We start from the raw sequence: 12,967 nt of genomic DNA, 5'->3' as shown, positions 1-12,967 counted from the left end.
AGTACATAATACATTTATAAAAAAAAAAAAAAAATAAAAAATAAAATTATAAATGACTTTAAGAAATAGTGGATTCTAGTTAATTGGGATCATTGTGGCCTAAGTGAGTAACTGCCTGAATCAGCTGAAGTTTCATAGAAAAGGTTAAAAAAAAAGTATTTAAAAAAAAAAAAAAGACCAATTGAGTACACATTATATGTTTAAATGAAATAGAACATAGAACAGTACAGGCCCTTCGGCCCACAATGTTGTGCTGACCCTCAAACCCTGCCTCCCATATAAGCCCCCACCTTAAATTCCTCCATATACCTGTCTAGTAGTCTCTTAAACTTCACTAGTGTATCTGCCTCCACCACTGACTCATGCAGTGCATTCTGCGCACCAACCACTCTCTGAGTAAAAAAACCTTCCTCTAATATCCCCCTTGAACTTCCCACCCCTTACCTTAAAGCCATGTCCTCTCGTATTGAGCAGTGGTGCCCTGGGGAAGAGGCGCTGGCTATCCACTCTATCTATTCCTCTTATTATCTTGTACACCTCTATCATGTCTCCTCTCATCCTCCTCCTCTCCAAAGAGTAAAGCCCTAGCTCCCTTAATCTCTGATCATAATGCATACTTTCTAAACCAGACAGCATCCTGGTAAATCTCCTCTGTACCCTTTCCAATGCTTCCACATCCTTCCTATAGTGAGGTGACCAGAACTGGACACAGTACTCCAAGTGTGGCCTAACCAGAGTTTTATAGAGCTGCATCATTACATCGCGACTCTTAAACTCTATCCCTCGACTTATGAAAGCTAACACCCCATAAGCTTTCTTAACTATCCTATCCACCTGTGAGGCAACTTTCAGGGATCTGTGGACATGTACCCCGAGATCCCTCTGCTCCTCCACACTACCAAGTATCCTGCCATTTACTTTGTACTCTGCCTTGGAGTTTGTCCTTCCAAAGTGTACCACCTCACACTTCTCCGGGTTGAACTCCATCTGCCACTTCTCAGCCCACTTCTGCATCCTATTAATGTGTCTCTGCAATCTTTGACAATCCTGTACACTATCTACAACACCACCAACCTTTGTGTTGTCTGCGAACTTGCCAACCCCCCCTTCTACCCCCACATCCAGGTCGTTAATAAAAATCACGAAAAGTAGAGGTCCCAGAACAGATCCTTGTGGGACACCACTAGTCACAATCCTCCAATCTGAATGTACTCCCTCCACCACGACCCTCTGCCTTCTGCAGGCAAGCCGATTTTGAATCCACCTGGCCAAACTTCCCTGGATCCCATGCCTTCTAACTTTCTGAATAAGCCTACCATGTGGAACCTTGTCAAATGCCTTACTAAAATCCATATAGATCACATCCACTGCACTACCCTCATCTATATGCCTGGTCACCACCTCAAAGAACTCTATCAGGCTTGTTAGACACGATCTGCCCTTCACAAAGCCATGCTGACTGTCCCTGATCAGACCACGATTCTCTAAATGCCTATAGATCATCTCTAAGAATCTTTTCCAAAATGCAGAACAAGTTGGAATACTATCAATACTACTGCAATGTTATAAAACTGTATTAGTTAATACTTATTGACTGAAGAATTAAATCCCCGTCGCATTCGTTAGATCGTAAACTAACAAAATCAGTGCAGACGCCTTGTGCAGCTAGATAATGGCTGTCTTCATAACAATACTTTCAACGATTGCATCCTCTAAGTCTTCATTTTCATTGCCACATTCAAGATGATTGTCGATACTTTCAAATTCTTAGCAGCTTCTAACTTGAAATAATGCAATAATTTCATTTTCACTCCCAGCCATTCCTCACACCTCCAAGCTTCTATGCTTGAAACTGCAGTGAGTGAAATGGTTCTGAATTGCCTTACTGCTCATTTCTCACCAAAAGTGACAAAAATCACTGCTTTTTGAACACAAACCCACACAACTGGCGCTACTTTAAAAGCTACTCGCCTGAAACATGGCGTTGTATCAAACAGCAGTGCTAGTGCACATGACTGGTGCTAGTTAAAAACTCTTTGTCAAGAGTTTTCTGTCCCAATTAAGCAGCATAAGTGTTCCAAATAAAGGAATGGGATGCCAGCAATTTTCTTGATTGATTTTTGTTCTTTAAGAGTGGTCCCAAAAAAGTGGCTGCACTGATTAACCGATGGCCTATTTAACTGGAATCCAGTGTATATAATTATTGACATAAGAGAGCAAAAAGAAAAGAAAATAGTGAGATTGTGTACGTGGGTTCATTATCCAAAACTGCTGATGGTGCTGAAGAAGCTGTTCCTAAAATGTTGAAAGTGTGTCTTCAGGTTCCTAAACCACCACCTCAGTGGTAGCTGGGGAGGCTAGTGTCCATGATGGAGGTGGCTGAGTTTGCAACTTTCTGTAGCCTTTTCTGATTCTGTGTGGTGGCTTTGCTGTACCAGATGGTGATGCATGGTACATCTGTAGAAATTTACTAGTCTTTGGTGGCTTACCAAGTGTCCTCAAATTTAATGAAATATATCTGCTGTTGTGCCTTCTTTGTAATTACATCAATATGTTGGGGCCAGGATGGATCTTTAGAGATGTTGACACCCCAGAACTTGAAACTGCTCGCCCTTTCCACTGCTAGTCCCTTGATGAGGACTGGTGCATGTTCTCTTGACTTGCCCTTCCTGAAGTCCACAATCAGTTCCTTGGTCTTACTGACGTTGAGTGCAAAGTTGTTACTGTGATACCACTTGACCAGCTGATCTATCTTGCTCCTGTACACCTACTTCTCACTGTTTTATATTCTGCCAGCAGTTGTGTTATTGGTTGATTTATAGATGCTGTCTGAATTGTGTTTAGCCAAATGGTCATGGGTGTAGAAAGAATAGAGCAGTGGGCTGAACAGACATCCTGGTGGTGTGCTGGTGTTGATCGTCAGCAAGGAACAGATGTTATTTCTGATCCACACTGACTATAGTCTCCCAATAAGAAAGCCAAAGATCCAATTGTAGAGGGAGGTACAGAGGCCCAGATTTTGGAGCTTGTTGATTACTACTGAAGATATGATACTGAGTTGTAATCAACAAACAGCAGCCTGACGTAGGTATTGCCGTGTCCAGGTGATTCGAGGCTGCAATTGCATCTGCTGTAGAATATTGTGGCCATGGTAAATCGCAGCGTTCAGGTCCTTACTTGGGTAGAAGTTGATTCTGCCTATGACCAACCTCTTGAAGCACTTCATCACAGTAGATGTGAGTACAACTGAGCAATAATCACTGAGGCAGCTCACCCTGCTCTTCTTGGGCATTGGTATGATTGTCACTCTTTTTGAGAGATTAAACATATCCTTGAACACTGCTGCTAGCTGATCGGCACAGCTTTTCAAGGATGCAGTGGAGGTGCTTAACAAAGCAGTGTACAAGAGGCCGCATCAGGAGCACCAGACACAATGGATAGCTCCAACAGATTTGCAGGTGATGTGTTATCTCACCTGGATGGACTGTTTAGAGGCAGCGAGGAGGTGAATAGACAGGTGAAGCATTTCTGCTGCTTTCAGGGATAAGTGCAGGAGGGAGATTAGTGGGGAGGGACAAATGGACAAGGGAATCACGGTGGGAACAATCTCAGTGGAGAGTGGGGGGTGAAGTAACGACATGTTTGGTGGTAGGATCCTGTTAAAAGTTGAGAAGAATGATGTGTTGGGTGTGGAGGCTCATGGGGTGACAGCAGGTGACAAGAGGAACTCTATCCCTGTTAAGGCAGCAAGAACATGAGGGAGTGTGGATGTCAGGGAAATGGAGGCAGTGCAGGTGAGGGTAGCATCAATAGTGAAGGAAGGGAAGCCCCGTTCTTTGAAAGAGAGCATCCCTGATGTCTTGGAAAGGAAATCCTAATCCTTGGAACAGATGTGGCGGAGACTAAGAAACTGAGAAAAGGGGAATTTTCAGGAGATGGGGTGAGATAGACAGGATAATTGTGGGAATCGGTATGTTTATAAATGATGCGGTAGACAGTTTGTCTCCAGAGATGGAGAAACTGAGATCAAGAAAGGGGGGAGAGGGGTCAAAAATGGACCAAATGAATTTAAGGGCAGGTTGGAAGTTGGAGGCTGGAGGCAAAGTTGATGAAATTGGCGAGCTCAGCATGGGTGCAAAAGGATCTAGTGCTTTCCCGGTGTATATGACGAATTATCTCTTCTCTGACTTCAATCCAGGTACCCAGCTTGAAGCCCAAGAAGAATTTATTCAGCACTGATTTGTTCAGCACTAATGTAGTCATCAGTGTAGCGCAGAAAAGTTGGGGATCATTACCGGTGAAGAACTGTTTAACATGGACAACAAAAAGCCAGACCAAGCTGGGGCCCATGGCTATACCTTGAGTTTGGAGAATGTGGGAGAAAGCAAAGGAGAAATTGTTGAGTGTCAGGCCCAGTTCTGCCAGAAGGAGGAGGGTGGTGGTGGAGGGGAACTGATCAGGTCTGTTGTCAAGAAGGAAGTGGAGAACTTTAATGCTTTCTTGGTGGAGGATAGAATTGTATGGTGAAAATGAGCAGATCAATACCAGGGAATTGAAAGTTGTTGAGATTGAGAGTTTGTGGTGTCACAGATGTAGGTGAGAAGGGACTGAACCAAGGGGGATTGAATGGACATGAGACATGTGGACGCAAGTTCACTGGGGCAGGAGCAGGCAGAATCAATGGGCCTATCTGGACAGTCAGGTTTGTGGATTTTGGATAAGAAGGAAAACAAGCAGTATGAGGTAAAGGAACTAAGCTTTTTGCAATGGATGGGAGATACCCAGAGTTGATGAGGTGCAGGACATCTTGATGGTCTGAAAAGGGGTCCTTTTAAGTAAGAGAGATATCAGAATTGCTGTCTGACCTCAGCAAGGTAGAGCTCAGTCTGCCACACTGTCTGTTGATTTGATGGTGAGGTGAAGAGAGTGGAGAACAATGTGTTCAGAGGGAGTTCAAGGAGGAGAGAGGAGTGCTGATGTCAGCAATTAGAGATGAAAAGATCCAGAGCAGGCAGAGAACCAGAGTGGGTGCCTTAAGAAGAGGACAAATGTTGGAAATGAGAGAGGAGGTCATTGGTGTGGGGTGGGGAATCCTTGCCAAAGAAGTGGGCTCATTGATGGAGGTGACAGAAAAACTGCTGAGGGTCATGGTGGGCACAGAACACACTGAGGTGTGAGCAAAGGGGGACAAAGGTAAGGTCCTTACTGAGGACAGAACTTTTTGCCTCAGAGGGGGAGGTCGGAGGGAATGTTGACTTTTGTCATTAAGTGTGGCCAAGTGAATAACAATTGGTGTTCAAATTGTCACAAAACCCCCAGATCAGCTACTCGTGTAAGAAAAGCAGGTAACTGGTTAAATGGTATCACATTAGAATGCTAGAAGTCCAACTCAAAATGCTGGGGAATGGGGTTACGTTGAGAATGAAGAATTCTATTTCATAACAGTACCCAAGAAGCTAGCCGCTCATTTACCTGAGTACCTAGTTGTTCAAGTCAATGTTTTGCTTCGATTTTGTAACCTTAAACTTCAGCAGGCAAATATTAAATGACCAGCAATATACAGAGCTGGGTGTGTAATTCCTGGCTTGTTCTGTTCTTCAAGGTAACTCTACCTCTTCTTCTTCCAGAATGTGTGAGTGTGAGCCCCACAGAGAAACAGACGTACAAGAACATCTCACTGAAATTCTACAAGTAATGTCATCTTCATTTTAAAATACAATTTTTACTGATCCAGTTTGACTGGTTAATTTGAATATATGAAATCTCTAATGTGAAAGCTTTAAAAGCTTAGTATGTATTATGCAATGTCGTTCTCTGCATTCTTGAAAAGATATTGAGATGTTGGAGGTGGAGCCCATATCTAGTGGAAGAAATGATAGAGCCACATCCAAAGACCTGGGTTCAATCCCAGACTCCTGTATAGTCTGTCTGGTTTACGTGTTTTCCTTTGACTATGTGCTTTTCCTCAGGTGCTCCAGTTGCCTCCCATATCACAAAGAAGTGTTTATTGGCAGGTTATTTGGCTGGCGTAAATTGTTCCCAATGTGTATGTGAGTGGTACAGTTTGAGGAGAATTGATGAGGGTTTGGGAGAGTAAGTTACAGGGAAAATTAAGAAATAGTAATGTATCATTTCTTAATGTATGCATTACTAAATGACAATAATTCATAATCTAAAAAAATTAGTGTAGGAATGGCACAGTTTTGTGAGCTACAAATGGACAAAGTGGAGCTGCTGGCTGTTAGATACAGTGCAACAAATGCAGGAGGAAGCCATGATGTGCATGTATTCTCAGTGCAGTACAATTTCTTTAAAGATTCCTGGATTATGGTCAAAAGTGAAGTAGTCACGGTTTGGGTAAGTGAATAAGTACATGGTGGTTGTTTGGAATTGAGTTTGTTTAATATGAACAGGATTGTTTGCTGTCTTGATGGGAATATATTGACCCAGATGGGTTGGCACGGTAATGTGTTTCTGTTTTATCGTTACTTTTGTGAGAAGTATTCTCGGCTGTCTGCACTGGAGACGTGGCATTATCAGCGCCGAAGAACTCATGCATGTCTGCAGGATTTTGGACCTCCTGTTCTTAGGTTACAGATATCCTGCTGACTCACAGCTTTCAGTGTCTGTAGAAATGTTTTCAAATGAAGCATGGAAAAACTTCCAATATATGAATGGTTTCTGTTTACAGTCAATTAACTCCCACATCACCTGGTTGTTGTCATCAAACCTGTTGTTTCTTGGGAGAAAAGCCAAGAATCTCTTGATGGATGTTAACTCTGTTGATTCTAAGATAGCTTAAGGTATGGTTACCGTGGTTCCTATTAACTGAGAGATAAAAGGTTGTCCCTGATGGGCTGTCTTGAGAACAGCCAGCTTTGTGAAATCCTTAAAAATTTCACTGATTTTCTTGCAGCAGCCTTACTGATACTGGTGTCTTGGGAACAGGTGATGAAAGTAAGTGGATTAGGCAATGATCTGTCCAACAGATACCAATATTGGTCTGTATAGTATTTGGTATATAGTAAGTATGCACATTAAAATACATTTTATCCAGGTAACTTCACAATCTGAACTTTTTTGCGCTGGAATAGCAGGACCCTCATGGATCTTCCCAGGAACAACAGACTTCTTTGATGCTTCACTGAGCCAGGAGCTCAGACCCTTATATGGATGTTGCAGCCCTGAGTGAGACCCAATTGGAGGAGGTGACTAGCTCGGAGAGCAAGTGTTGGGGGCACCTTCTGCAGAGGCAGAAGAGTAACACACCTTTATAGCTGTGTTTTTTGCCAGGAAATCTGAGCTGGTCCAATATTTCTATATTAACCCCCCCCCCCCCCACCCCCGTGGAATTAGTGAACACTGTGTGACCCTTCTCACAAAACCAGCATCTGTCCACTTACTGCATTAGCACCTGTTGATTACTTGTTGATGGTATGAGTCAGGAACTTGCAAGGGTTGGTTGGAGTAGGTTAATTACAGGCAAAAGGGCCTCTGGCAAGTAGGGTTTTAAAGGTGAGTTAGTGAGAGCTAAAGGTTTGCATGTTCCTGTAAGTGAAGGGTAATGCTGGTAGGAGTCAGGAACCCTGGGTGATGAGAGATAATGAGGTCCTGGCCAGGGGAAATGAGAAAGAATGGGTCAGGTACAGGCAGGTGAATCCCTGGAGAACTATAGGGGATAAAGGAGTGTACTGAAAAAGAATATCAGAAGGGCATAGAGGAGGAAATGGAATATCTTTGGCAGAGAAGATTAAGAAAATTCCAAAGAAATTTTATGTATATTCTGAGAAAAAGAGCAACGGGGAGAGAATAGGGATCCTCAAAGACTTCTGTATGGAGCTGCAGAACTGGACGAATCAATGAACATTTCTCCTGTATGGAGAAAGGGGTGAAGACTTTTGAACTAAGAAAAATTATTGGAGTTCTTGGATGAGTCCGCATTTACAATTGAGAATGTGCTGAATGTCTTGAATGATATGAAAGATGATAAATATCCACAGCCTGATCAGATATATCCAAAAACACCGTGAGAGGCTATGGAGATAATTGTGGGAGCCCTGAGTGAGAGATTTGCATCATTAGCCATGGGTAAGGTGCTGGTAGACGATGCTTAAGATGGATGGAAAAGAAAGTTTGGAAGGTATAGACCACCAAGTCGAACCTGTGTGGCAGGCAAGTTATTGGAGTAAATACTAAGGGATAAGAGATACATCCTTTGGAAGGACAGTGGTTGATTAGTAATAATCATCATGGCTTTGTGCCTGTTTTATGAACTTGATTGTGTTTTTCTAGTGTGACCAAGAATATTAATGAGAGTAGGTGGTAGATGTGGTCTTTGAGGACTTCAGCAAAGCTTTTGATGAAGTTCCACATGGAAGGCTGATCTGGAATCCATGGAGAGCTGTTTCCATATGGAACCGTGCCAAAGGCAGAGGGAGTTGTGTCAGGTGGTTTCCTGGATTGGAGACCTGTGATCAGTGGCCCCTGGGGCCAATGCTGGGCCACTTGTTATATCAAGGGTATGATCGAGAATGTAAAAAGTCATCATTTGGAGATTACTTGAAAATATATAGAATAGTGGACAATGAAGTACATTATCAAAAACTACAGGGAGATTTCGATCAACTTCGTATGGGGGTACATGGTCCCATGAAAGGGGTACGTAGTCCCATGAAAGGAGTCCCTGGTGGATGGTGGTGAAGAAGGATGGATGGATAGGAACAGTTTAGAAGGTTGTAGGTCAAATTCTGGCGGATGGAACAAGCTTGGGTGGGAATCTTGTTTGGCGTGGATCAGTTGAGCCAAAAGGCTTTTCATGTGCTCTCATTCTGAAGTAATACACTGCCTTGGTATTGTAACCATTATTCCCAAATCCCTCCTGTAATGTTGCTACGTCCTTATTCTATAAATCTCCTCCAACCCTAACAACATTCTGAAATGTTAATGGTTTTACATTTCTGTGCCTCAAACCAATAACTTCTGGATTTCCTCTCTACTTCACTTTGCTGCTGAAGACAGTACTTCATTATGAATTATAGAGCAGGAAAACATGCCCTTTGACCCAACTCATCAATGTCAACTAGTTGTCTACCAATGGTAGACCTGTCCAAATGTCTTTTAACAATTGTAATTGTACCAATCTGTACAGCTTCCTTTGGCAGCTCATTTCATATACCAAAACAATCTGTGTGCAAAAACTTACTTATCAGGTCAATTTTAAATTTGTTTTTTTTCTTACCTTAAATATATGCTGCCTTGTTTTAGATTCAATTACCCTGAGCAAAAAGACAATATTTATGCCCCTCCTGATTTTATATACCTGTCATGTCACACCACGGTCTCCTTCGCTCTAAGGGAAATAAAGTCCCAAGCCCTCCATTCCTGATAATAATCCTTGTTATTTTTTCCCCCCCCTCTCCCCTCTGCACCATTTCAAGCTTAATAATCTCCTTCCTATGTTGGGTGACTAGAACTACACTGTTCCAAATGTGGTCTCTAAAGTCTTGTACAGTAATTTTTTTGTCCCAGTTTTGGGATATCTGCTTGGAGTTAAATATTGTCAGAGGAGTGGCAATAAGCATTTTATGACAAGTTGATGTTTAATGCAAGTTGTCTCATATGGAATCCTCAAAGGCAAGTTGATGCTTATGCAATCCAGGTGTAATTTTTGTGTCATACCACGTGTACTATAGAGAGAAAAAAAAAGGTCTGAACAAATTTGGCTTTCTGACAATGTGATCCTTGTATGGAAATTAAGATACTTGGGAGGGTTTGTTTTGCTTAACTGATTTTTAAGTTCACTAATGCCTCATTGAAGAGATGACATAACCTCTTGTGACTATTCCACAAGAGCACTTGTTTGTTTCTGTTGAGGTACTAAAATTAGCATCCATTCCTAGTCAAGTAGGGAGAAGTCGCCTATGATTCATAATGTTTTCATCTTGCAGTCACCTGAGAATTGCTATACTTTGACATTGTTATTTCCATGGTTTTGTCTTTGAGGAATTTGGACATCTGGTTGAGTGGTCAATGGATGTATGTGAGTCAATGCCTCAAAGTGAGATTACAAAAGTAGCACAGAATTGACAGTATGGGGAGAGTTATTGTTACTCTGCTTTGTTCCTGTTGGTACCAGCTGCAATGGTAAATGCTGTATCTGGCACAGGAGGAGGCCATTCATCCCTTTGTGCAGTGCTTTGAAAGAACTATTCAGTACTCCTATTTTCCTGTACAGTTTCCAGGACCCTATTTCCTACCCCACTTCACCACTCCCAACACTTCCTTTTGAAAGCTACTCCTGAATCTGCCTCTTACCATCTTTGCATGAGGCACTTTCCACGGTTGCAATTCCATAGTTGCTTTGTCTGTGTCTCAAGCCATTCCATTACATCAGTATTGTTGCCAAGTCTAATTCTGATCCTCAGTGGCTTTGGTTGTGGGTGGGTTGCTTCTATGTGCACTTCAACCGTTGTGAATATCTGACCCTGCCTTGAATCAATTGGTTAAGTGCTCAGACTGTGGATTAGCTTTGTCTTGCTAGCTGGTTCATGTCATCACTGGAAAAATTAATCGCAATGAGTGAAAAGGGAAAAGAAGATTTGCAGAGGCAATCTCTTAAATCTGATCTGTTTGTGTTTTTAGGCTTATAGATATTACCATAACATTTAAACTGAAGGCCATTAACATTCAGACGATCATCAACCACGAAATTCCAGATTGCTACACATTTCATATTATAGTAAGTGCTGATTATTTTTAATTTTGCTTATTTATTTTTCTCTCTAATGCGGGAGTTTAATGTTGAGCTGTTTTTAATTAATAATTGGAAGGCCAAGTATTTGCTTTTCAGATAAATAATATAGAAATCTACACCAAAATTATTGAGGAATCTAGACCTACATTAAGAGCAATATAATAACTTTGGGAGAGGGTGGGACCACTTAAGGATAGAGAAGGGCAGATGTATTTGGAGACAGAGGTGAGATCCTAAATGAGTAACAAATGAGATCTGTGTGTAGTTTGGTAATATTTTATGGCATTAAGAGGTTAAGGAAGTAGTAGTGTTGGCGTCACGAAGATCATTGAGTGGATGAGTCCTCAGGCTTGGTGGGATGTACCTTGATTATTGAGAGTGGCAGATGATGAGATAACTGGGACCTTGCACAAGGTCTTCATATCCTCACTAGCTCCAGGGGAGGTCCCAGTGGAATAGTGGGAAGCTAATGTGAAATAGGATTCTATAGACTGCTAAGTGTCACATCAGTGGTAGGAAAGCTATTTGAGAGGTCCCATAAGGATATAATTTAAGAATTTGGAACACCATGGCTTAATTAGGGACAGTGAGCCTGGCTTTGTTATGGGCAATTCATGTCTTCCTAACTTAATTGAATTTTTTGAGTAAGTTGTAGGTGACTGATAAAGGTAGAGCTGTGGATGTTTGACTTCATAGTTTTCATTAAGGCTTTTCATAAGGCTCCTCATGGTAGTCTTATCCAGAAAAATGAGATGCATGGGACCACAGTAACTTGACCGTTTGGATTCAGAATTGGCTTAACTATAAGACGTAGATGGTAGTGGTCTGTGGTACTTCTGGCTACAGGTCTGTGACTAGTGTGTTCTACAGGGGCCTGTACTAGGACTTCTGCTGTTTCTGATGAATATAAAAACTTGGATGAAAACATAGAAGGGTGGATTGGTATGTTCGTAGACAGTACAGAGTGTGTGCACTGTGGATAGTTTTAAAGATTGCCAATGATACGATGGAATCTGGATCAGTTGAGGATATGAGCAGAGAAATGGCAGGTGGAGGTTAATGTGGATATAAATTAGGCACTTCACTTTGAAAGATCATGTGTGAAGAGACAATGTACAATTAATGGCAAGACCCTTAAGCCCAATTTATACTTCTGCGTCAAATGTCCGCCGTAGGTACCACGTACCCTACGCCGTACCCTACACTGTAGGGTGATGTGCACCTCCCCAAAAAAATAACTCAAGTGTCGTGGTGACGCAGACCGCAACAACTGTGATTGGTCCGTTTGGTAGCGTTGCATTTCCTCCTACACATTTCCGGTTGCTTTTCTCCGCCTTGTCTGTACACTGATGCGAATTAAATGGTTGGAGACGATGAACCAAATCGTCAAATCTACCTGCAGACATCGGAAAATATTTGAAATGCATTTCCTCATCCATGTCTCTCATGAAGAAACTCAACACAGTGGCATAGAAACCCCACCGCCAACTAGCGTTTTGGCGGTGAATTGCAGAGCGACGCAGACACAACTACGCATGCTCGCTACGGCGTAGGGGTACGCAAAAGTATAAATCAGGCCTACGGTGTAGCCCGTACACACAAGTATAAATCAGGCTTTAATCAGGCTGGACTAGCAAATTATTTTTTTTCATGGTTTCTGATCAGAATTTTGGGGCTCCAAAATTAATGGAGTAAGGGAGCATCTTCATGCCCTGGTAGTGGGTTAGGGAAGTGGTTCACTACTATTATTTGGGATAAGGAAGTAAATGCTGGTCATGCCATTCTGTTGCTGCCGCATCACACCAAATTCCATGAATTGTAAGACAGCAACAACCTGAATCTGATCCAGCTGCTCCACTCGTGTCTCCGGCCATACTCCCTCTCTGAGGCACTTGCCTCCCAACAACAGGCTTGCTAGTGGCTTCTATGCAGCAGGTTGTTATTTTGTCTCCTGCATTTTGATGGGCAGCCGTGCAGGCTGATTTGGACTGACCAATTCCCTGGGCTGGCTGTGGGGTAGATTCTCATCTTGTAGGTTGTTAGCTGGTACAAGCTGTGTAGGAGGGACCCAGTCAACAACTCACCCTGCAACCTTCTCTGTCCTACCCAAGGCAGTCCCCCACCTCACACCCCTCTCTGACCAACTATTCCCCTACTGGAAAGTGTGTGTGATGACAATGGTAGTTAGCTGCAAACTGCACCCCAACTCCCAAA

General features: G+C 42.5%; 1 protein-coding gene across 2 annotated transcripts in view; it reads left to right on the top strand.

Annotated features, from left to right (window-relative positions):
* mcoln1a (mucolipin TRP cation channel 1a) overlaps nucleotides 1-12,967 on the top strand; it is an 80,147-nt gene that overhangs the window by 34,804 nt on the left and 32,376 nt on the right. For both annotated transcript variants that reach the window (XM_072248414.1, XM_072248412.1), the window contains exons 5-6: nucleotides 5,628-5,691; nucleotides 10,642-10,738. In XM_072248414.1, the coding sequence (XP_072104515.1) occupies nucleotides 5,628-5,691; nucleotides 10,642-10,738 (161 nt within the window). The remainder of the gene's footprint in view (nucleotides 1-5,627; nucleotides 5,692-10,641; nucleotides 10,739-12,967) is intronic.

The sequence above is a fragment of the Mobula birostris genome, chromosome 32 (assembly GCF_030028105.1).
Source record: "Mobula birostris isolate sMobBir1 chromosome 32, sMobBir1.hap1, whole genome shotgun sequence".
NCBI lineage: Eukaryota > Metazoa > Chordata > Chondrichthyes > Myliobatiformes > Myliobatidae > Mobula > Mobula birostris.
This window is presented reverse-complemented; position numbering and strand designations above follow the sequence as displayed.